The sequence below is a fragment of the Amphibalanus amphitrite genome, unplaced genomic scaffold (assembly GCF_019059575.1).
Source record: "Amphibalanus amphitrite isolate SeventyFive unplaced genomic scaffold, NRLGWU_Aamphi_draft 000267F_arrow, whole genome shotgun sequence".
NCBI classification, from domain to species: Eukaryota; Metazoa; Arthropoda; class Thecostraca; order Balanomorpha; family Balanidae; genus Amphibalanus; species Amphibalanus amphitrite.
In genome coordinates, this window is record NW_024881762.1 from 680,547 (window position 1) to 704,697 (window position 24,151).

Genomic DNA, 24,151 nt, shown 5'->3' on the forward strand with positions numbered 1-24,151 from the left:
ACCAAAAGAAAAACTTAAATATTCGCAACCACAAGGTGATGTAACTAACAAGGCTTTGAACATGATTCCCGAGTAATTCTGTCAGGCTTTGTTCACATAATGAGAAATTAATGACGCGTTCAGATTACAAGCTTAGGCGTGATTATTCTGCATAAATGTTTTATTCATGAACATATGAATTCAAACAGAAGCTCCAAATATGTCCACCTGTACCGCCAAAAAACGGTCGGCTGAAGGCATTCCCTTTCCGTTTTTATACAGGCTGCCGTTCAGCGGACCAAAACGGCTGCGGAATTCAGAAACGCCACGCGTCTTTGGCATGCCAGCCAGCGGGGTTATTCGACTTCACACAACGAGCAGCGGCGGGCCAGCCGGCGTCCTGCGACACCGCTGAATCCCAAACAGGCAATCACCGCGGCCTGTCTCTACCAGCAGACACAGCCCACCACCCGCGGCTAGCAGAATCACAGTCCGTCCGTCACAACACCGCGGCGGTACAGCGAGAACACGCGACAAACAATACCCCCGACTGGACACATACATATGGCCGCACCACCAACCCGTCATCTGCGATTGAGCGCGGCAGGGTTCAGAGGTGTGGGTGATTTGAATAGCAAATTGGTCTCCCACGGTCCACTCGATAACAACATTGCAGTTGTGCAATATTTGGTCAGCTGAGCGCCCGGGCAGTGGTTAAAATAATGAGCAAATCGTATTGCATGACTGGTAAAAATAGCCAACGTCAATTAATAAGGCATGTAATCAAACAAGCCATTCGTAACAGGCAACACTAATCCGTTTGGTGGTCATCGAAGATAAGTCATACCCGCATCTTGGTTTTAATTATTGTCATAGCCATGTTGAAAGCTATGATAACTATTAAAGCCGTTCAAATTGGCACGATGATCAGGGCGGTGACCCGGTCCGGTGTGACCCCTGAGCGTGTTCGGTGCGGTGTGACCTCTGACTTCCAGTCGACACACCTCCAACCCAGACAGCTGCGGCGGCTGACAGGGAGTGCCGAACTGGCGCCGACCGACTCTCGAAGGTGTTAGAGGTTGCACCGGGAGAGTCAGACGACGCGGCAGTATCCTACGACCCTTCTCGCTTGGGCCTGTCTCAGCCTTGGGCTGCCCTGTCCGGCGGCTTTATCTACCTTGCGTGACTCGGACTCACGGAATGCTGAGTGCCCTCGGTATAATCCCCCTAGCAGCAAATCCTGACGTCAGCCCTCTGAAAAACGGTCCCCAGCTCAGAGCTGAGCATTGAAATTTGTCAGAGCTGTGAAACTCATCCTCGAAACTCACAAGAAAAGTCGAGGGCCTCCCATTTCACACGTTTGTGGACCTTGCGTCTCTGACCTCTGTACCCGACCTCGATCACGAGAGGTGTGTCTGGACTCTGAGGTGGACCGTTTTGCCCGGGGACAGCCGTCTGCACGGTCTGTCACGAGTCGCACAGGCCACAGACCTCAGAGGGAGGGGGAGGGGCCACGACAGGTCACGACGGGGGACACCGTTACATGGAGCCAGACCCTCCTCTAGCCAGGAGGGGTAGGGGGAACAGGGAAGGCAACACCACTGACTGGAGCTGGACATTGTTGTGCCATCGGGAGCTATGGATACTGGATAGGCCGTGCTGTAGACCACCCATTGGCACCGCCGGCTTTTACATTTCAAATCAAACTTCTGTTATCATATGTGGCCAAATAAATACAATTCATGAATCATACAGCAACCAACTGGACACTGTCTCCGTCTGCGGAACAGGGCCGGCTTGGCCGTTATCTCGTCCCGCCGGCCGCTCAGAGCCGGTACAATGTCGGTAGGAGAGGCGACTGCAGAGTCTGTGAGTCATCCCTTGTCCGCGGCACGTCGCTACACATGGCAACATAACGGTGCGGTGGAAGGGGAGACCGGGCCGCGGAGATGGTCATGACAGCCGTGCAGTGCAGCGGCAAGGAGTGGAGGGTGACAGTATGGTGGCAGAAGAATGACAGAACGGTGACAGTAAAGAACAGTGACAGCACGGTCCGACGATAGGTGATAGTGCGTTGTTGGCACGGGACACTGTCGTGAAAGGGTATTTGGCAAGGTTGGCTAGATTGAGAACAGACGTTGCTAAGAGGTTCGTTGTTCGGATTCATCAGTAAAGCAGCGTTTCATTTCCTTTTGAGTTTTGATGCCGGCATCATTTTGACTCAGCCGGTGTATTGCAGCCGTCTTGCCCACCGCGCCAGCTTCCGTCGTGCCAAGCTCGGTGCTCAGATCACGACAGGCTTGTCTCGGCCGTCTGGCAGCTCTCCGCAGCTCTCGGAGAAGCTGCAGTGCCGCCGGCGGTCGCGCGGTCGCCGGCGGAATGTTGTCTATTGCGCGGCGTCTCCAGCCGACCGGGCCGTAAACCGGGTCTCCGTCAGCCGGGCCCGGGGCGGCCGCCGGCGGACACAGACGTCCAACTGCGCACCTCCGCCGTCAGCGTGCGCCGACCGCGAGCAGGCGAGAGAGCCGAGAGAGCCGAGAGAGCTGATAGACGGTCCGCGGGAGGGGCACGCCCCACTGGCCTTGGCCAGGGCGTCAGCGCGGCATTCCGACAGCCCACTTCCCACGCAGGCAGCCGCCCCGTGCGACTTTCACTGGCGCCGTTTCCGCACAGCTGAGCTGCCGTTCGCCGGCCTGGCTGCGAGGTGGTGGGTGGGAGACACGGCGACACCCACTCCACACACTGAACGGTGAACTGACGAGCAGACGGTGCAGTGGAGCAGTGTGATGCTCAGTCTAAGGAGATGCCCTACGGATGGATCCACTCACTCGCAGGCAGAGGATCATGGAGGGCATCGACCGGGCCGAGGTCGGTAACCTCACCACGCCCTCTGAACGAAACAGACTTCAGCTTCAGGGCGGAGTAGGCTTGGCAGCTCGAAATTGGCGGTACGCGGTCTGAATGTTTAATTCCTATATCTGGGACACTAAAAGAATAATTATTTCATCTTGCTGCCGTCCGTGCCGAATGAGGCGTGCTAATTCGATGTAACAGTACCTACTAATGCTCCTTAGGTCATGTATCAAATGATGCGGCATGATGTTCGGTATACATAAGTGTGTACTGTGAATGTCCTAGCCAGAAGCCACATTGTTGATGGACAAAAAAAAAATAAAGATAAGCACCTCGCACTGAAGTAGAGTTGCAAAATTTCCCTACCGCACTACCGGCATGCCGGTAATTTTTCACTACCGCAGGTTTTTTCGTGGTATCTGGCATGTCTTGCCGGTAGCATGCCGGTATTTTTGATTTTGCACAAAAAATTATCAACATATGATTCAAACTTTGGACACTAAGAGGCTATTGAATTGTAATAAGTTGGACAATGGGTGGCTGTTGGGTGGGGCGGTTACTGAAATTGCCAAAATGTGGCATCTCATGTAGGGGTAAGCCAGAATCAAGAATGCAGGTTTTTTAGTATGCCGGTAATTTGGCGGTTTTTTTGCTTGGGGCGTGGTAGCATGCCGGTATCCCAGAAAATGTTTGTGGGGCGGGGCGGTGCCGGTAACAGCCCATTGGGAAAACTTTGCAACTCTACACTGAAGCATCTATTCATCATTGACAGTAAGCGAATAATCGGTCACCCAGACGACCGGCCACCTCCGCGTCAGACCAATCAGACGGGCAATTTCCGGCCAATCAGCTAATTTGACAATCTGGCCGCGAAATATCGGGCCATATGACTAATGGCAGCCGCCGCGGTGGCTCCTGGCCAGACGTTTGTCGACTGTTTGGCCCAGTTGTGGCGGCTGTGAGAGTCAGCCGGCAGCCGTGGCGTGGCGTGCAGCTACGTCAGCACGCCGCCGGCCGATCACAGACACCGGTATGGGCTGGATCAGCACCGCGGCACGACGCTGAGACGGTGATATAGCCCGGTCCGCTCGGTACAGAGACGTGACGGGACATAGACACAGGGTAGGGGACTGGTCGGCCGGCGACACGCCGCCTGGATGGACTGTCCAGCGAGCACGGTACGCCTCTGGTGGACCAGGGAAGAGGAGTGCGGCGGAGAGGGATATTCCAATTTCCGAAGCAGCGAGGGACATACAAGGGCAGGAAGGGACACATCAGGGGGATAAGAAGGTAGAAAGGGACACATTAGCGACATACGGAGGCAGGAAAGGACACACCGCCCGAGGGAAGTAGCCATATGAACAGAGTTCAATGGAGCAGGCAGGGATTCACTTTATCGTCTTCGTAACCGAGCCGTCCGCGGTTTCATTCAGTAGGCCGGCATGGAGGGATTCAAGGTATAGCTCAGGGTACTGATCCAAGGGAAGCGATGAAAGGCACACAGACATGTCGAACGAGACTGCAGCGAGGGCGGACACGGTGGTCGTCTGGCCAGTACAGACGGGAAATTGGTGAAAAATCTGTGTAACTCGGGTTAACACGGCATTTAAATAGGTCAGGCAGTTAGACAAGCGGCTGGGCTAATGTTGTGCTTCCTTGGAATGGGGCATGGGACATGTGCTTTCGAGAGCAAGTCAACAGAAGTGGAAGATACTGCATTTGTACTTTAATTAGCCTAAGGTGAGAAGAAATGCAGCCCTCGCCGTTCAAGTTCGTCCGATTGCAGAACATGGGTCCGCCTTTCTCAGCGTCGGCCCCAAACAGTGGTCAAGATAAACAAAGCGCCCCTCCGCACGTCAGAATATCACATTCCGAGCCGAGTTATCCCGCAGACATGTCTACAAACTTCATGATTCCCGGAACAGCCAGTCAATTCTGGCCTGCAGACCATTTAAGTCCAGATGCTGATGGGTGGGGTTCAAAGGGCGGACTCTCCTGTATGCTGCAGGACATTGGGAGCTATGGCCACCACTGATCTCCGCGGCAGTGGCTGTGACACCACAACACGACCCTCAAAGTCGAGTATGGGCGCCAGGAGCTCACGTGATAGAAATTAGCCGTTTTCACGACAGTCCGGCGAATGAACCTAATTTGACCAAATCTGCATCTAATCTCTTTTACAGCAAATATCTTCATTTTATGAATTCATTTCAGTGCTTTAATCGATGATAATCTCTGATAATATGTCAAAGCAGGCACATAAGCAATAAGCGCAACCCTAGCTTATAGCTACTAAGAGATACACTGAACCAAATTTGACCAAATCTGCACCTAATCTGCACCAAATTTGCACCAAATATGTACCAGATGGCCGTCGTGAAAACGGCTATTATCTCCGTCTCGATCGTATGAGGTGGATGCACAAATGTATAAGCAGACAAAAGCAAGCATATACGGTAGTTCAAAAAACAGATACGAAGCCGAGCATCTACATACGGAGAAAATAGGGGAAGTTGGGGGAACGCCGAAGACTTTTTTTCTGACGCCCGTAGCACGCAATGTAGACAACATACGCTATTCTTGTTGGCAACATTCGAGAGGCCAGTCTTTTGCCTTTCAAACATACCAGGCGCATTTGATGAATTCGCATACCGTTAAGCGCACAAACTAAAAATATCAAAGAAGTGACTTTTTCGGCGTTGCCCCGGACTGCGGGGAAAGCCGAAAATGGGAGAAATGATCTACGGGGAATGCCGACATTGATGTTTTGCCATTTTATCTCAAACTTTATCCAGAATTCATCAAAGCTGACACACGTTTCAAGAGCTTGAGGACGCGGTGCACACTGGAAGCTATAATTGTGTGATATAATAAGAAAATGCCAGGTAAATCATTCCTTATAGGTAACAGGCCGTTGTGTCGGTTGAAAGTGTAATTTGTGTGACTAAAAATACGCGTTGCTATTCTACTAGGTCGTTCAATAAGTAAGGTAAAATGTGCTATAGCTCATTAACCTTAACAAGTTAAACAAAATGAAATATGTCATCTGAATCTACGAACAATTTGCTACACAACGTATCCAACTGTTTTTAGGAGTTTGAAAAATTGTTCGAACACGGTCGGTATGAAAACATTGATGCAGCACCGTTCCGTTTGGGAAGTGCCTTTTTGTCAGGTGAGCCTCGAGTTCATCTCGAAACCGGCGTCGGCAGCAAATTGTACCCTGATGACGCCACATGACCATTAACAATGCTTAGTGGTGGGAAGTGGGTAGTGATACGGCAGTGTAAGAGACAAAATTCTACGGCAGGCAGACCTATACTTGCAGGACCCTCTGGATCTGGCACCATCCGTGAAATCAGCGAGGTGATGATGGAGACCCAAAGCATTCGCTTGACTGACTTCATTTACGGAGTAAAGTGTTCTGTCGAATCGGCTACAGGCATCATCAGATACGTTAAATATTTTCAAGGTCTGCCTGAGATGGATACCAAAAGAGTTCACTCAACAACAGAAGGATGCCCGACTAGGCATCAGTGCGGGGGTGGCTTTGCTCTTTCAGTACAGGAATGCTGGAGTATAGCCCTGATCTGGCGCCGTCCAGCTTCAATCTGTTCGGATCGCCGGAAGACGTTCTGTTTCCGGGAATAACTTTTTACGGATGGGGCAATCAAGAAAATAAAAAGACATGGTAAAAAACATCAATAAGGAGTTTTCCGAGCGGGTTCTCAGTGTTTGGTGGAGTGCTGAGATAAGCACGTGCGCCTGAACGGTAATTGGAAGTAGGTGCGACTTCTGAAGGCTGGGGTGGTTGACCGATGGGATCTGCTACCAAATGCTTATAGCCATTTTGAAGACAATATTTCGATTAACATATGTTGCAAGTTTCATGTCGTTACACCAAAGGTGGACTGAAATAAATGCGATTTTACCTTACTTATTGAACGACCTAGTACAGCAGTAAAGTCCACGTAGCGTGCTTAGTTTTAACACGTGCGTAATCGCACGTTTTCGGCATTACCCCAGCCATCCATACTTTCATTTGCAGGCCCATAACTTTTCAACGTGCTGTATAAATTTCAAATAGGCAGCACACTTATGCAAAGACATGCTAAAGATTACTTGACCGAATTGGCCAGACAAACGGTAGCATAATGAGTAAAAAATGCAGCTTCAAAGGCGCATGTAGTACAAGGGAAACGTACCTTGAAAACGCTCTTGGCGCCCTCACAGTCGAAGTATTCCGAATGACAACTCGTAACAAACATGCGATAATTGTAGTCACTTAAGCTTCAGAGCATCACTGACAGGTGGCATCCATGTCTTACGGTTTTCGAAATATCTCGAATTTCGGCTTTGCCCCAACTCCGGCATTGCCCCAACTTCCCCTACAGACCGGATAAGGACCGGAAATTGATATGGAGCGGATCGAACACGAGTGGAGCGGACATAGTAGGTATAGAACGGACTCGAAGAGCCAGCAGTGTCTACATGACACTGGCCCTAGAGACAGCCACCCCAAAAGGCCCTCAGGCACTCCAGAGTCAGCGCCCGGTGCCTTCTCTACCGGACGCCAGCCGTCACCGGCGGCGGTCGAACTGGCCGCCAGCCAACACAGACGCCACCCATGTCCGCGGCTAGAGTCCGCGAAAAATAAACAACAGACGCCATTTGGCCACACAGAAAAACTCAGCCAAAAAGCGGGCCGTAAAACCGTCAGCCGCTCGCCTCTAGCCGTCATTCCGCCGGCCAATAAACGGAACAAAAACCACGGTAACGACGTGCCGGATGATGCGCCCTGCCTCCGGGAGACATTCCATTCGGCGAGAGGAATCCGAGTTCACTGGACGACGTCTAAAGGTGTTTTTGAGCGATTTCAGACAGTGCATTCACCAATTTTAACATCTGGATAATTAAGGCTGACTTTTTGATGAGACACCGTCTCTGTAGGTACTTTGTTGTAACTATTTTATTCATAAGAAAACGAACTGATCAGTGTTTAATCAATTGTATCGGGCGGATGTGATGTGCTTGTGATGGCCATGATTTGTAGTGAGCCCCACCTGTGTCGGTGATCAGTGTCCACCCGTGCTGCCCGTGTCCAGCTATACAAAACGGAGCACCCCACAAAGCGACTGGCTCGCCGTGGGCACTGCACGGCCGGGGGAGGGGGGGGGGGCAGACCCGGTCAGTGGGGTCCCAGAGACCCGGTCAGCAGGGTCACGCGGGGCACATACGAGCCATGCACGGGGACCCACCTGAGCCTTGTCCTTGACCTCGTTCTGGGCGCGCCAGGCGGCGATGGCCGGCTGACGCATCTTGTCCTGCAGCTCGGTGCTGGCGCCGCGCTGCCGCAGCTCGGCCGGACACTTCTCGAAGATGGAGACCCGCTCAGCCACAGAGCCCTGCGTCAGGAACGGACGGATCGCCACGCCGGCCGCGTTGTACGGGGTCGGTGAAAGAGTGCGCTCACGGATGTGCGCCTTCTGCTCCTCGGTGAGCTGCGGGTGCGGCAGCGGCGACACGGTGCGTGGCGCGTCACCGGCCGCCGCCGCGGCCTTCTGCAGGGCCCGCTTCCTGCGCCACGACTCTGGCGGCATCAGCACGCCCGAGTCCGGGTCGACGGCGTACCGGCCCGGCAGCCACTCGGCGCGCCACTGCGAGTCGCTGATGTTGATCTGGCCGTTGTCGTAGCGCGAGCGCGCCTCGGTGACCTGAGCTCCGGTGGCGCCGGCGCCGCGCGCCATCGAGCGCGAGTCCTCCAGGCGCTGCGCGGCGCGCGAGCGCTGCTGCGGGTCCTGGAAGCGCAGCTTGGCGTAGTCGACGGTGGACATGGCCAATCCGTCGGGGCGGGGGCTGAGGTCGCGGCGCGGCGCTATCAGAGAGCCGCTCTGCAGGGCGGAGCGCAGCTGCTCCTCCTGCTGGCGGACCTCGGCCAGCGCCGCGTCCGCCGCCCGCTCCGCCTCGGCCGCCGCCGCCGCCGCAGAGGAGGCGGCCGGGCCGGCAGTCTGCTCGGGCAGAGCGGTGCGCGGCTGGTCGGCCGGCCGGGCGCGGGCCTTCAGCGGCCAGGTGGCAGTGCTGCTGTCCGGCTCGTCGCCTGCCTCCAGGACCCGGCGCTCGCCGTTGGTGCTGACCTGGAGCCGCGAGTTGAGCAGGTTGGGAGCGGTCTTGGCGCCGCGGTAGGCGCGCTGCTCGCCCGGCCGCGCCGGCAGCGTCTGATATCCGGCCGGAGGGGAGCTGGGAGAGCTCGGACCACCGCGGCGAGCCTTGTCCTCCTGCACAAAGTTTTTGACGAGCTCCTCGAGCGATCGGTCGCTGTCGGGCGACGCCAGCAGGTCGGCCGGGGAGATAGCGCCCCGCTGCTGCTGCTGCGGCTGCGGCTTCCAGCGGTCCGGAGGCGGCGCGGCGCGGCCGTGAGCGGTGGGCTCTCGCCGCGCCTGGCCAGCCGCCTGCTGCTGCTGCTGAGACAGCGGCGGAGAGTGCTGCTGGTGCTGGACAGCATTGGGACTGTGCGGCTGCGGCTGCTGCTGCTGCTGAGGTGCCGGTTTCTGCACATGCTGCTGATTGGTTTGCTGCTGGCTGATAAACTGCTGCTGTTGTTGCTGCTGATGCTGCTGTGACTGATATTGCTGCTGCTGGGGCTGTTGCTGTTGCTGTTGCTGGTGTGGCTGCTGCTGCTGAGGCTTCCAGCGGTCCGCCGGCGGTTGGCGTCTCTCTGCGGTCGGCGAGTCGGCTCCGTTGACCCGCGGCTGAGCACCGCCTCTCTCCAGCCGGATCGGGATGGTGTGCTCCAGGGGCTGCGGACTAGAGGGGGAAGGCTGAGAGGAGGGCGCAGCGGCGGCGCGGCCGGCCGGAGACGGGGTCGGGGTGCGGCAGGAAGGGGTCGAGGCGCGCGAGCCGCCCTCACGCAGGTGCCGAGACAGAGTCTGCGCTGCCTCACTATTCAGCGAGGTGGTGTTGTGCGACTTCAGCACATCAGCCGGCGCCAGGCCGCGCGCCTTCCACGTCTGGTAGAGCGTCTCGGCGTGGTCGGCGATCTGTTTGGCGATGTCCTCCAGCTCGTCACCGGCGGAGCTGGAGGGCGGCGGCGTGTCCAGCTGCCGGGCGGCCTGCGCGCGCTGCGCCTGTTGCCGGCTGATCAGGGTGCGGATGTTGTCGGTGGTGGCCGTGAGCTGGTCGGCCAGCCGGTTCACCTCGGCTGGCGAGACGCCCTCGCCGCCGCCGCCGCCGCTCAGCTCTCGGAATAGGTCACTGGGGTCGATCACGTTGTTGACCGACATGATGCCGGCGCGAATCACGCAGTTATCGAATCACTCAGTGTCACCGTACGTGCACGTGAAATCACAACCGACGCACTCGTCACTCGGCACTCGCTGCCGTTCGGCGCCCGCCTGGCGCCGTCACTGCGGGTCACTGGAGGTCACTGTTGGCCCTGTGTGGGTCACTACCCGTCACTGCGGGTCACTGCCGGTCACTGAAGCGGCTCGGTCGGGCCGGCGGCGCTCACTGGCGGCCTGGCATGCCTCTGGGCCGGCAGCGGCGCTCCACACCTGGTCCCCACCAGAGCCGGCCGTCTCGTGCGCACGCGCGCGTCCCGCCAGAGATCTAAAATAGCACGGCACACGGTGAGGCGAAGTCGTCGGTGGCACTGCGCTCTCGGCGGCGGCGGCGGCGGCGGCGGCGACGGTGGAGAGGTGGGCCCGATTTGGGCAGGCTGAAGGTCGCAGGACTCGCAGGGAGCGGAGGACGAGGATGAGGTGCCGACCCGACCCGGCTCAGTTCGGCTCGCGCCCTGAACACCTACAGAATGATTTACAGAAATACATAAAAAGCATGTGTTTTACCTCTCATTGAGGCCCTTGATGAATTGCCCATTCCTTTCAAATTCAACCCGAAAGCTGGGTATGCAACCTTAATGGAAGTGAGCTTGACTTGAGGGCAGAATTGAATCAGATAAAAATGACATAACTGAATGGGATATTACCTAGTGAAAACAATGTCATCTAGAACGGTTATTAGCAAATACTGGTTATATAGATTGGAAAGTTCCTAAGAAGTCAATGCAGATTTCACTGTTAAATTTATCCATAAGAGGGACGCGAATCCCATCACAAAACTGCAGAAGGGTTTATGGGCGTTCAGCAAATAAAAAAGTTCAAAGTTGCGAGTCCGGCAAGATATTACAAAAAAATGAACGCAATCACCTTGCATGCTGCTGCCAAATACGGTTTTTATGTTGCAAAAACACAATGATTTATGAGGTAAGCGTTGAAGACTCGGGTCTCGGTGTCGGAAGTAGCACATCACAAGATCGTCATTTATCATGCCGTCTAATTAGTTTTGCAGACAACCAAAATAAAACAAAATCGGATCCATCTGGATTTTTGGAGCGAAAACCAGAGTTATATGGTGATGTTCAGGCAGAGGTCAGGAAGATTCCACAGAAAGAGACGAGCCAAGGAGAGATTAGGAGCGTCGCCATGCCAACCTCGCAGCGCCACACGCAGCTCAGTGCAGAGAGCAACAGAAAACAAAACAACACAACACACACAAAACAAGCAAGGAGTGACCAGTCAGTCGGCTGTCCCGCCGGCGGATCAGACGCAGCCCGGAGTGACAGGGTGCCGTCGGTGACACGGGGACCGCGGCACCGACACACCCCGCCCTACCGTCGACCGTCCGACCGACCGGCCGGCACAGCCGCCAACACAAACAGCGCCTGCCGACCGCCGCGACCCGGCACCTGCACGGCACGGGACCGGTCGGCCGGCAGCACCACCCACCTACGGCGCAGCCACGGCAACCGGAACGCGTAGTTGTTCATGTTCGGAGACGGGGCGGGAGGGCGGCGCCAGCCGAGCGGCCGCCCGGCCGGCACTGACGGTACGCCGCGGGGCGGGGTCACTACACGGTACACGGTAATCACCACCTGGGTCAACTTGGGTCTACGTCTGAAAACCCGAGACACAACCACAACACTGCACTGTCACCATTTCCTCCCCAGCATCCCCACTCCCACCATTCCCTCTCCCGAGCCTCAACCCGTCCTAGACAGCCCGCCACCCCGCCCCCGCCAGCAGCTACCACACCGCCTGCCTCGCGGGCCACTGCCACATCGTCAACTGCCGGACCCCGAGCGGAGCGGTCGCTGCCAGACCCCCATCACGTGGCTGAGGGCGTGCCGCCGGCGCCTCTGAGAAGGCCTGGTTACCAAGCATGCGCCCCTTGTCGCCGCCAGTAGCCAGTAAAGACGGGCGGCCAGACGGACACCAGACCAGACGAGTCATGGCTACAGCCGGTTATCAACAGCGCGAGGCTCCATATAAATGCCAGCACACCGCACCCAAAGTCCGTAATTAAAACTGTATTTGGTTGTATACGGTTGTCACTAAACACAAAATTATCATGTGTCACATCAACCAATAAATCCTCACAGCCATGCCTCAGAAACCAAGGCGGTGTGATATTGCAGGAGCCTGCGCCATAACTCCTCGTCCCCCATTCATCTTTCAGCCCTTCTGGCTCAGTCCACCCGGTGCCAACCTCAGTCCTGTTGGTCCCGCCGACGCCCTGTGAGCGGCCACCGTGACGCACCGGGCCGACCCGGCGCTCGACACCCTCCCCCCCCCCCCCCCCCTCCCATCGACACCGACGCGTCGGTCGACGACTTCCGGCGTGCGGCCGCGGCGCTCACTCGTCGCCCGCGGTCGGTCGGCGCGCGCGAGGCTGTGTGCGTGCCGCCGCAAAAAGGGGGCCGCACCGCACCGCTCTCCGCGCGCCGCGTGGTGCCGGAGCCAGAGAAAACAACGCGCCGACCGCGGATCGGATATCGGCGGTACGGGCGGGCTGCGGACGGGGGCGGAGCCGGTCCGACTGAGCGGCCGGCACGGGGTGACCTCAGTCGTCAGCTGTCAGACCTCAGCGGTCACCAGAGAGGGGCTGAGGTCACACGGCTCTGAGGTCAGCGCCGATCACTGAGGCAGGCAGTGCCGAGACACCTTAATGATTGGTGAGATGAAAACCACGGTCACTGTAGCTTGTCATCCACAACCGCCTGGTCATCTGAAGCGGCCGAAACCCATACTTCGGGAGTCAGCAGTGACAGTCTGCACCCTGCACTGAGTGCACAGTGCACAGCACAGCCGCCAGCTGGTCGGTCAGCTGTGCCGCCCCCCCCCCTTCCCCCCCCCCCTCCAGCTATCCTGAAATCGAGCTCAGCCGGCAGGCTCAGGTGCCCAGCTCAGCCCAGCGCGGCCCCGGGAAACCGAAAGTTACGCGTAACCAAATAAGCGCGCACGGGCTGGGACGTTTCGTCAGAGCCAAGGAGTAGGAGCCAGTTGGCGCGACAGATCATACAGTGGAGACTGAGAGACGCCGCGCTCTGGCGGTTCGATGATGAGCACAGGTGAACCGAGTAGCCGCCAGCCGGTAACACAGAAACCACTGGCGGATCCAGGGGGGGGCATTTAGGGCCATGGCCCCCCCCAAAGGCCTAAAGTGGCCTGTTTGGCCCCCCCCAAAACGTCAGAAAAATTGCTAAGAAAATACACCTTGATGGAGGTTTTTAGCCACTTGGTGAAGAAAAGCTTTCCACAGCATAATATGGAGGCAATATGGTAGCAGTGAGGGTCAGTCAAAAGTCGCGCGAGCGGAGTCGCCACCTTCAAAAAAAAGACTGGTTGGCACGTGTTTATGGCGCGGCAGCTGGTAGTTGGCGGTGTTTCGCGTGGTGTGGCATCACTGGCGGATCCAGGGGGGGGGGCACGGGAGCCTGAGGTGCCCCTGACAGCAGGCCCGTGGTGCCCCTGGACCCTGGCAGGCCTGTGGTGCCTCTGGCGGGCCTAGGGTGCCCCTGCTAGGCTGCTGATGCCCCTGGGACCTGACAGGACTGTGGTGCCCCTGACAAGCCTAAAGTGCCCCCAACAGACCCGTGATGCCCCCGACAGGCCCAAGGTGCCCCTGCGTGATGCCGTGATGCCTGCGAGGCCGGTGGTGCCCCTGCGAGGCCGATGGGGCCTCTGACAGGCCCATGGTGCCCCTGCGAGGCCGGTGGTGTCCCTGCTAGACCGGTGGTGCCCCTGGCAGGCCTGTGATACCCCTGCTAGGCCGCTGGTGCCCCTGGGCCCTGACAGGACTATGGTGCCCCTGACAGGCCCAAGGTGCCCCTGCAAGGCCGGTGGTGCCCCTGTAAGGCCTATGGTACCCCTGCTAGGCCTCTGGTGCCCCTGACAGACCCATGGTGCCCCTGCGAGGCCGGTGGTGCCCCTGGCAGGTCTCTGGTGTCCCTGACAGACCTGGGGTGCCCCTGACAAGCCTGTGGGGCCCCTCACAGGCCCGTGGTGCCCTTGCTAGGCCTGTGGTGCCCCTGGCGGGCTGGTGGTGCCCGGTGCCCCTGCTAGGTCGATGGTGCCCCTGACAGGCCTGTGGTGCCCCCGGGCACCAAGGGGGTCATGACTCATGTGGCCCCCCTTGGATCTGCCACTGATACGTTATGGCTTATGCAATATGCAATTGCAGGCACTTGGTATCCCTCACTTATCCCTCATTGGGGGCTCTGGCGGGCTCCTGAGGGCCCACGTCTATCTCCGGGAGCCCTAGACGGGCTCCTTTGGGTCCTTTCAGTCCACTAGAGCATAAGAGGTCTCCACTCGAGTCCTATACATCTGAGGGCGTACCCTGACGTCTGAGGTACCCAACTGCAGCTCCAATGGTCTCTTACACTGGCGGATCCAGGGAGGGGGCATTGAGGGTCATGCCCCCTTCCCAGAGGCCTAAAGTGGCCCGTTTGCCCCCTCCCCCAAACGATAATGAAACATAGTTCAATCAGTGCGTGGCCCAGGAGCCGAGTTAGACAGGGGGTGTTTTACCACCTCCCGGCCCGCAAAGGGACCCAAGCACTGACTCGAAGCGGGTTAACTGGTCAACAAAAGCAATGGTAAGTGTTTACAAAGTAATATAAAGGCATGGGTCGGGTGGGCTACCATTTATATATTTTTTATTTTTAGTAAAAAAAAATATTCATAGTGTCAGGGCTGTGACGAAAAATAAGTGGCCTAAATCCGATGAGAAAACAGGATTTGGGGGTACCCTAGGTTTGGCTCCTGCATGAGTTGGCCCCCCCCAAAACGCAAGCCTGGATCCGCCAGTGACAGAAACCAAGGATAACCAGGGTGACTGGGTTCTCCAAAGATAAGTCTGATGGGACGGCCGTGTCGCAGGAAATTGATCATCTCCCGACCTGGGCCAGTAGCCAGCAGACGGTCAGACCCAACCGGCCGCCGCCGTCATGTCCTGGCCAGGGAGGGAGGAGGGAGAGGGAGGGAGTGGAGGGAGGAGAGAGGGCGTCACCGGGTGGACCGCTCCACTCTAGACCAGCCGGCCCACGCAGGCGGTATGTCAGGCGCTGCGCGTCGGCCGGGCTGAGTGAGCGCCGCTCGCCCCCAGCAGCGCCCGGCGGGGACGGGGGCGGGGGCGGCGGGGAGCTGAGTTATGGCCCGCCTGATTGGACCGGGCGGAGGATATGACGCGCCGCTCTGCATACACGCACACGCAGCCATGGCGCCGTCCGCCGCCCGTGCCGATAACGATAGGGGTTATTGGAGCGGAGAAACGATTGGGGCGCGAGGTCGGGTCACTAGAGCCGCGGCACGGAGACGGGGCCCAATCGGTCGAATGAGCAGTAGAGAGCCCATAGTTCCTCTAGGAGACCTTGTGGCGAAACTGTGACAAGGTTTCCGACTGTTTAACCAGCCCAGGGCCTTGCGGTCGTCACCTCAGAGTTCCTTGAACTCCGCCGCGCCCCTATTCTGCCACACAAAAATGGGGTGAGTGGGTAAACGTCCGAGCCAGGGCTCTGATCTCGGACGGACCCGAGGTCGGTGCCAAGACCCCGGCCCGGGCCCGGCAACCGTATGCAGTCAGACCGGCCGCTGGCACCGGGCGGACCTTTGTACTGGACAGGGAAAGACAGGCATCAATCCGGCGCCGAGCACACAGCTGACCCAACGTTATCCCAGCTGACCCGACATCACACAGCTGACCCAGACCCTACGTCACACCTGTGTAAATCTGGAGCGAATCGCGCGGTCGGGAGCCACTGATCTGCGCTGCTTATTTGCCCAGCAGCTGCGATCGGCGCGGTCTACGGTGCCGCCCTGTATACACAGACACGCCGGCCGGCTGTATATAAGGCAGGTCTGCGCGCCGTGCGTCTCCGCCGTGCCGCTCGCTGCCAGTGCTGCGGCCACCGGACCGGAGCAGACACCACGGGCGTCAGACGAGCGGGGTACCGGCGGCGGTGCCTCTGCCGTCACCGCGTCCGGCGGCACTGCTGTCACTGCTCTCTGTCAGCGGCGCCGCCCCCGCCCTGCCCGCATCACATCAGCCGCCGCCTCGGCCCGCTGCCGCCGCCAGGCATGAATACAATAGCGGGAATCCGCTGCAGGAGCGTGGAGCACGAGATCAGCAGCCCACTCAGGTTTTCAGAGATTCCAAGAACGACGAGAAACATCCGTCCCAGACATAAATCATAGGGGGATCAAACGATCGGGCCGATAGCCAGCCGGGCCACCGTGCCGGCACAGCACGGGTCACCTTCCCTGCCGCTGCGGAGAAGACACGGTTCTCAGGTCAGGCGGGTCACTGTGACCTTCTCAGGCGCAAGGTGACCTGGCGGCCAGACCGTGACCTGGTCAGGGGACCTGGGCCACTGTGACCTGATCGGGTGACCTCGTCAGGTGTAATGTCGCCGTGACCTAACCGCGAGTCTCCGCCGGCAGCCCGGGGGTGGTCGTTTGTTCAGCCAGACCATGTCAGACACATCTCATGGTGTTTGCCGACTGAAGTGGCCCTATCTAGCAAAGTGTCGGATGATGACACAGTGGCACCGATGTCCCATCTCCGGCTGACGGCCCTGAAGGTCGGACGGAGGCCGAAGCTGGTCCGCCCCGCAACGCGGCGGCATATGCCCCTGCAGGTGTGTGAAGTGATCAGAGGACTGAAAGCAGTAGACTTCGACAGAGTTGGGGGAAGAAATGGTATCACTGGTATAATCAAGCATTCAGAGCTGCAACAAGGCAACGTTCGAAACCACAAGGATAGCAGAATCGAACTAAATCAACCGGTTGATAACGTTGAGAAAGCAAACGACGACGGTGAAAAATTAACGTTTGAGCCCCAAATGTAGCCCCGTTTGTCCTCTGGCTTGGAGCCCCACCGCGTCATACACCTACGCTCCACGACGATTTACAATACTAATCCACCATTAAGGCCCCGCATGGGAAAATAAACTGATTTCTGATATCTTGACAGGTCATCCACTAGATCGAGCTTGTGGCCTTGGAATAAGCACGCAATCGACGACCCTGGGATTAGACTGACGTCGACCGTAATAAACTGAACTAGGAATATCCGATAACAGCATGCCATTTATTTGTTTCACATACAAGATAATGGTGTGTTTCCTTACACGATGGCCGGTTTCCTTCTAATAGATCCTCTCCGCATTCTATTCCCCAGTGATCGAGTCGATCGGCGGGCTCATTATAAGCGAGACACCCCGGGTGCCAGTGCCGCCCACACAGCCCAAGGCTATCTCGTTTTCTTTGGTACCGAGTCGTGGCCATCATCTGGCCGGACCGAGTCAACATCCAGCCGGCGGGGGCGGGGGCGGGGGCGGGCCATTACCCGCTATCGGCTGCCGCCGCTGTCACGCACGACCAGCTGCCGCAGCCGACCTCGGCGGGTGCGGAGTCTGTTACACCACCTCACCCAGACGACTCGTGACGGTGACGGCGCGTCACGGTCACCGAGCACACTCCGACAGACGGAGCGTGACGTCACAGACAGCGTGACGTCACACACATGTCAGACGGTACGTCACCGAACCATCCGTCAGCGCGGCTCAAATAGTGCCAGCGAGCCACTCTGGAGGCCACCAACACGAGCCCGACAGAAAACTAATGACGACTCCAGATGATGCCAGAGGGATGAATCAGGGAGACAGATGTGACACGGCTCTCCAAACGAGTCTCGTGGAGGTGAGCCGGTGGGGTATGGGCGGGGTCAGTCTACCGCAGCAGACCAGCCCACACCCTTCTACCGTCCGCTGACCCACCAGCCCCAGTCGGTACTGACAGCACCGGTCGTCGAGACGCCACAATCAGGAGTCTTACGCAAAAACGGTCACTGACGAACGGCTGCAAAAAAGACGGCACTTCTTCCATCGCGCCACAGGGCGCCGTGGGACTCGGGACTCTGTGGCTACGACGTGGGACTCTGTGGCTGGGACCATCAGTCTCTCCATTGTTCCGCCTTCTTTTCACTCATTCATCAATCGCCCATCACCTCCACTGTCGGTGATTTCAGGCTATACGTTACCATTTCATGGTTCACAGGATTTGCACATCCCGAAAAATGTTTCTAAGCGCCCCCGACAACTACGTGCCAATGGAATAATTATGAATCATGAGAAGAACACGGGCACGCATCTCGACAAAAAAATGGGTTCCGCGTATCAGATATCGATATCGACCACCACCCGCCGGTGGAGCGCACCAGGGCACCCTCATCGGACCCATCCCGAGCCGCAAACAAAAACACCCGGAGAAAACGAAAGTGAGACAATGAAGCAGAGCCAGAAGAAAAGAGAAAGTACACCATAAGATGTGGGCTCGTTTCGTCGGCCGGACGGCGAACAAAGAGTGCGACGACAGGCCGGCGGTCGGGACGACGCCTCAAGTGGATAATGGCGGCCAATGTCGCCGTGGTCGGACGGCGCGCGGGCTGTCTCGCTGTCACCGGGCCGGGCGCGGCGCGTGCCGATTCTCTGCCACAGTCCAGGGGGCCGCAAAGAGTAGCCAAGTCGCAGAGGACCGACCGGAACTCTCACCATTCCGCCACCGGCGCCGTGATAGCCGCCTGCGCTCGACACAGCCGATACCTAGTGCCGACTTAGCGGGGAGGTGTGAGAGGCTTGACGGAGATGTGTGGAGTCTCAGCCGCACGCACCGGGGCTTACAGCACAGCTGTGAGCGCTGTGCGATGCATGCAGTGCGTACGCACAGCTCACGCAAGGATTCTGGCCGGCTTAGCTTTATGGAGCAATCGTCCGCACAGTCCGGCAGACGGCTTGTGCATTGCACAATACAGCCAAATCACGCACACGGCACCAGGACAGGACGGACGGCACGCATCAAGCCGGTGGCTGATCAGAAATTGTGCCTGCAGCACCCCGACAGCCAGCAGCGTTCCCTCGCGTCGACCTAGTCAGGTCATTCCACCGTGGACCCCCGTATCCGGTCTCGGCCGTCCTCTGACCGACGACCCCTGCACGGCGCCGAGGCCGACCATGGCCCCGGGCCGGCCGGCCGGCCGGGCGGGCGGGCGCCTACACCGCGCCAGACGGGCACCGTAACATATACAGAGCGCGCGGGCGGCGGCAGAGGTCACCGACCTACCGCCCCCGCCCCCGCCCCCGCCGCCACGCACACACACGGGCGGCATGTGTGCACGTCCCTCTCGTTATACAGGAATACACCCCAAACAGGCGGGCACATCCGCTGCGCGCTGTCGGAGCCGTCTCCCGAGTTCGTGCCAAGCATGCCAGGCAGACGTCCCCCATACAGACCACAGCAGACCGAGCCATCTGTTCCAGCTACCGTCCGCAGCGACCGGCCGAGGTCCACAGCCGAGGACGGACCAGTGACCCTGAGGGTCCGAGACGAGCGACCGTCCTGAGGGGTGCGTCACGCGACGGCAGTGACGTCACGAACGGTGTGACGGACAGCATCCGTCAGCGGAGGCGCCAGCGCAGACGGATCACTGGCGGGGTGCAGATTTACCCGGCGGTATAGGGACGCCGGGGTGATGTCAATGCTGTAAATACTGTGCGGCGGGGGGGGGGGGGGGAGTAATGAGCTGTGCATTCGACGTGCACTTTGGAACATGGAGTCGTTCATGAGGTTCCATGAAAAAGCATGTACGGTAATAAACATAACTAAGGAAAGAAGTACTGAGGCGCTACGTCACAGCGCTCTCAATGACGAATGTTGTGAAACGATCCACAGCACATAACGATATGTTACAGGATAAAGGGACTGAAGACAGAACAGTAAAATACGTCCACCAAAAACTGGGTCAAGGACATGTATTCATGGAATTCTAAACCTGCCAAACGCACAGCTCAGCCGCGAATCCTTGGATTTCGAGAATAGTTTCATTTCAATAATCATGTCAGTCGGAGGCTCAGAGCCGTCCGCTCGGCCCAGTTCTCCGCTCAGTCCGTGCCAAGAGTGCCACCCATGCTGGCGGCGGTATGACGTCAGGGGACCTGGACCGGGGGACGGGGAGCACGCGCCGACTGCCAGCGGTGGCTCAGCTGCAGAGCCGCTCCTGCCCCGACGTCAGACGGCAGATATGGCGGCGAGTTGCGCATGTCGATTAAACACGGCTCAATCGGCACCCACAGCAGCAGGTGGTCGCTGAGGCCCTTTCAGTCTCTCCTCTTCGACCATTCCTCTGGTCGTTCTCTCCCGTCGGTTTCTCAAATCGGTATCTCCTGTCGTTCTGTCGTCTATCCTGTTTGTCTCTCCCGTCCCTAGCCCGGCGGCTCTACTGGACACTTGACAACTGCCGTCCTTCATCCGTCCAACCTCTGGGTCCGCCCCAGTGACCCTAGGGTCACTCGTTTCCGGCTGTCCGTCTCCGCCGCCCATGACGCTGCGCCGTCTCGGGCGCCACGGAGACGCCCTCGCAGCGCCGCCGGCGGCAAACGGCCGCCTAACGGCGTCATCAGGGCCAAAAACAGCACCGCGCCGGCGCCGTGTTTATGGACACGGGCCTATCAAACTGGCGTTAAAAAGCGCCACGGCCGGACTCGGGGTGGGCTTCTAGATTTGGCCGGGAGGGCGAGGCAGGGTCGTGCCTATGCAAGGCTCGGAAGCGCACAGTGGCAGCCCTGTGGTCGATCTTGCACAGAGGCACACCAGCTGGTTTCCCAGGAGTTCGTTCAGCGATTATTGGCAGCCTACCACCTGCCTGTGATCAGTTCACAGAGAACATCCGCCAGCCCGTTCTCCAATCCCCAGGTAGTCTAACAGGTGCTAACAGCAGCAAGCTCAGGCCTCCTGTCCGACTCTGGAGTTCCAAATCAGATTGCGGAGCTGCGGGGCTTTTAGCGGCGGCGTCTTTATGCCGTTAGCCGTGACAGCTCGGGCTCACTAACTCTATCCGGCTGTTGTGCTAGTCCAGGTGCGCGCGGGAGCGGTGACCCGACACCGTACAGTAGGTCTATTAAAAAAGTCCCCAGCACCAGTGGGCGCTGCCTTCGCTGAGCCGAACCCCCGTCTGCCCGTCCCATATCGCGCCGGGCTCAGGTCAGGTAGGGTCAGCGGGACCGCTCGGTCCGGCCCGCGGGCGGTGGACGGGCGACCGGTAACGCTTTCCGCCAGCCAGCTGTAGAATCCAACAAACGGGACGGCCACCGCTCAGCGCAGCGAAACCGGTGTTAATCAATGGCAGTAGATGTTCATGGCCACAGTGATTATGAGATAGTCATTGTTAGCCCGTGCCCCACAGGAATGCCTAGACTCTCAAGCCCTGTTGGAGTGGAAATGGGGATTAAGCATCATTCTTATAACTCAGCTTTGGGCATTTAACCCTATTCCTGGCGGGCTCCCACGGTTCGTCGGAAGGTCATCTCAGGCTCAAATGAAACGATATATACCATTCGAAAGCTGACGGTGAGCTGAATCCAAAAATGTAATTTTTATCAAAATCGATCGATGGCCTTTTTTGCAAATTGCGTTTTTGTAAAAACTTAATATTTTTTTATTCAACGGGCTGTCCCAGACATTCTTGAAAATATAAACATGTATTTTTTAGTTCCAGTGAAAGCTGAACGCCAAAAGAACAATATTTAGCGGAACAATATTTCCGAACATTAATATGCGTCTCCCACAGCCGACAATAAGGCGCAATTACACAGCTCAGTGTCACGATGGACTTAAGTTAGCCACACAGAGGCGTGAAATGACCCTTATCGACTCCCAGACCCGGCGCTCTCGGCCCGCCTGACCGCCCACGGAAAGAACGTTCGGCTCTCGTTCTACTAAACAAATGTCATATTTGTCAGTTTAACTGTCCACATCGCTATTAAAGTTATTCAGGATACTTGTGAAGAAAATTCACTGTTCTGCTTGATTTACAACATGCTTTAATTTACATTTTTCATATACATGTTTTGGTCCATCCAGCTGCGCTCAGTGCCCGCGCAGGGAAAGTGAGCGGGGTTTCACTGTCAGAGGCTGTACTGGTGACAGCTGCTCGGCCGTGCGACCGGTCAAAGGTTACCCTGCCCCACCGGGCGCTACCCCCACTCCACCGGAGCTGAGGCTGGTGCAACCTCTGACATTTCAGCGCGGCCAATTTTCCTTATATGGGCATGATACCAAGCTCAATTGAGCAAAGTAGACATGAACAAATGTAAATTAATGCATGATGTGAAGATGACAGAGCAATGCATTTTCTTCACAGGTATCCTGAATAACTTTAATAGCGATGTGGACAGTTAAACTGACAAATATGACATTTGTTTAGTAGAACGAGAGCCGAACGTTCTTTCCGTGGCCGGTCTGGCGGGCCGAGAGCGCCGGGTCAGCGAGTCGATAAGGGTCATTTCACGCTTCTGTGTGGCTAACTTTAGTCCATCGTGACACTGAGCTGTGTAAATGCGCCTTATTGTCGGCTGTGGGAGACGCATATTAATGTTTGGAAATATTGTTCCGCTAAATATTGTTCTTTTGGCGTTCAGCTTTCACTGGAACTAAAAAAATACATGTTTATATTTTCAAGAATGTCTGGGACAGCCCCTTGAATAAAAAATTATTAAGTTTTTACAAAAACGCAATTTTCAAAAAAGGCCATCGATCGATTTTGATAAAAATTACATTTTCGGATTCAGCTCACCGTCAGCTTTCGAATGGTATATATCGTTTCTTTTGAGCCTGAGATGACCTTCCGACGAACCGTGCTCCGCCGGGACAAGAAACTGGCGGGGGGGGGGGCCGATTCGGCCCCCCCCTGAGATCTCGAGAACGAAGCAAGATAGCGACAAGCGGTAAACGGCATCGGATACGCACGGCCAAGATCTACAATTTTTACTAAGGTCATTTTCAGGTCAGGTCAAAGATGACGTCACAGGAGTCGAAAAAGTCAAAATGGCGGCACTAGATATGGAGAGAGTTTTTCTCGAATAACTTTCGAATTAGTCAAGATAGGAACAAACTAAGGGCATCATCGTGATCCTCTCGTCAATCCGCATCGAATGATATATATGTTGACCTCGAAAGGTCAAGGTCAAAGGTTGACCTCAGGTCACGTGACCTCGAGGTCATCATGTATATCATTCGATGCGTCTTGACGAGCTGAACACAATGAGACCATCCACGCGTCTGTATCTTGTTCCTGTACGGAGTTATTGGCCAAAAACCTTTGGTGACCTTTGATGACGTCACATGACCTCACAGCTGCCCAACAGCAAAACAGACCTCAAGGTAGTGAAGGTTGATCGTATATGAAGTCATGTATGGTATATGGGGCCATTCCGACCCGTTTTAGTGGTAAAAACAGGGAGTTAATTTTTCCCCCATTGACTTATAATGGGGAGGTCGCGAAATTGACCTGACCTTAGGTCACCGATATCAAAATTCCGAGATATACAAATTGCACATACTGGTACCCTAACTAAACCCTGAAGAGAAGAAATTGATCGGTCAAAAACTCTAGCTCTGGCGTGATTGCAAACTTTTCTGAGGTAGCGTCACCAAACCGCCTCTGGTGACCTGACCTGAGGTCAGATCAACTCAAAATTTTCAGACATGTTGCGTAGAAGCCTTTTAGGAAAAGTCAGAAAATTTGAGCTTCCTAGCTCAACGCGTTTGGGAGATATAACCAAAAAACCTCAGGGGGGGGCTCCTGAGGCCCCCCCCCCGCCAGGAATAGGGTTAAGTGGTATTCGAAGTAGCGTCAAAAGTAGCAAAAAGAAGAAAAGATACTTCAGCCATTTTTAGATCGGGTCAGAGCAAAAGATCATGTCACTAGAGGTCATCGATGATAAAATTTTGCTTGGACAGGGTGCGTTGCGCGCACCGGTGCATTGGGTTTCCAATTTCCATGGATGCATCAACAGACTCGGATGCTCGTAACGCTAGCGTGGAGCCGAATTCATATCAACCGCCGCAACAATGCATGGCAGCGCAGCGCAGCGTGCTGCAGCGCGGGGCCGTGAAACACCGCCCACGGCTATCCATGTGTCAGGGCA

The 24,151-nt window shown here is 56.8% G+C and overlaps 1 protein-coding gene across 2 annotated transcripts in view; it reads right to left on the reverse strand.

Annotated features, from left to right (window-relative positions):
* Positions 1-24,151, reverse strand: part of LOC122386933 (serine/threonine-protein phosphatase 2A regulatory subunit B'' subunit beta-like) — a 93,893-nt gene that overhangs the window by 56,093 nt on the left and 13,649 nt on the right. The window contains exon 2 of one of the 2 annotated variants that reach the window (XM_043376682.1): positions 8,091-10,437. In XM_043376682.1, the coding sequence (XP_043232617.1) occupies positions 8,091-10,112 (2,022 nt within the window). In that variant the 5' untranslated portion in view covers positions 10,113-10,437. Of the gene's footprint in view, positions 1-8,090; positions 10,438-24,151 lie in introns of those variants that run through there. The other variant, XM_043376683.1, reaches the window with a different exon arrangement.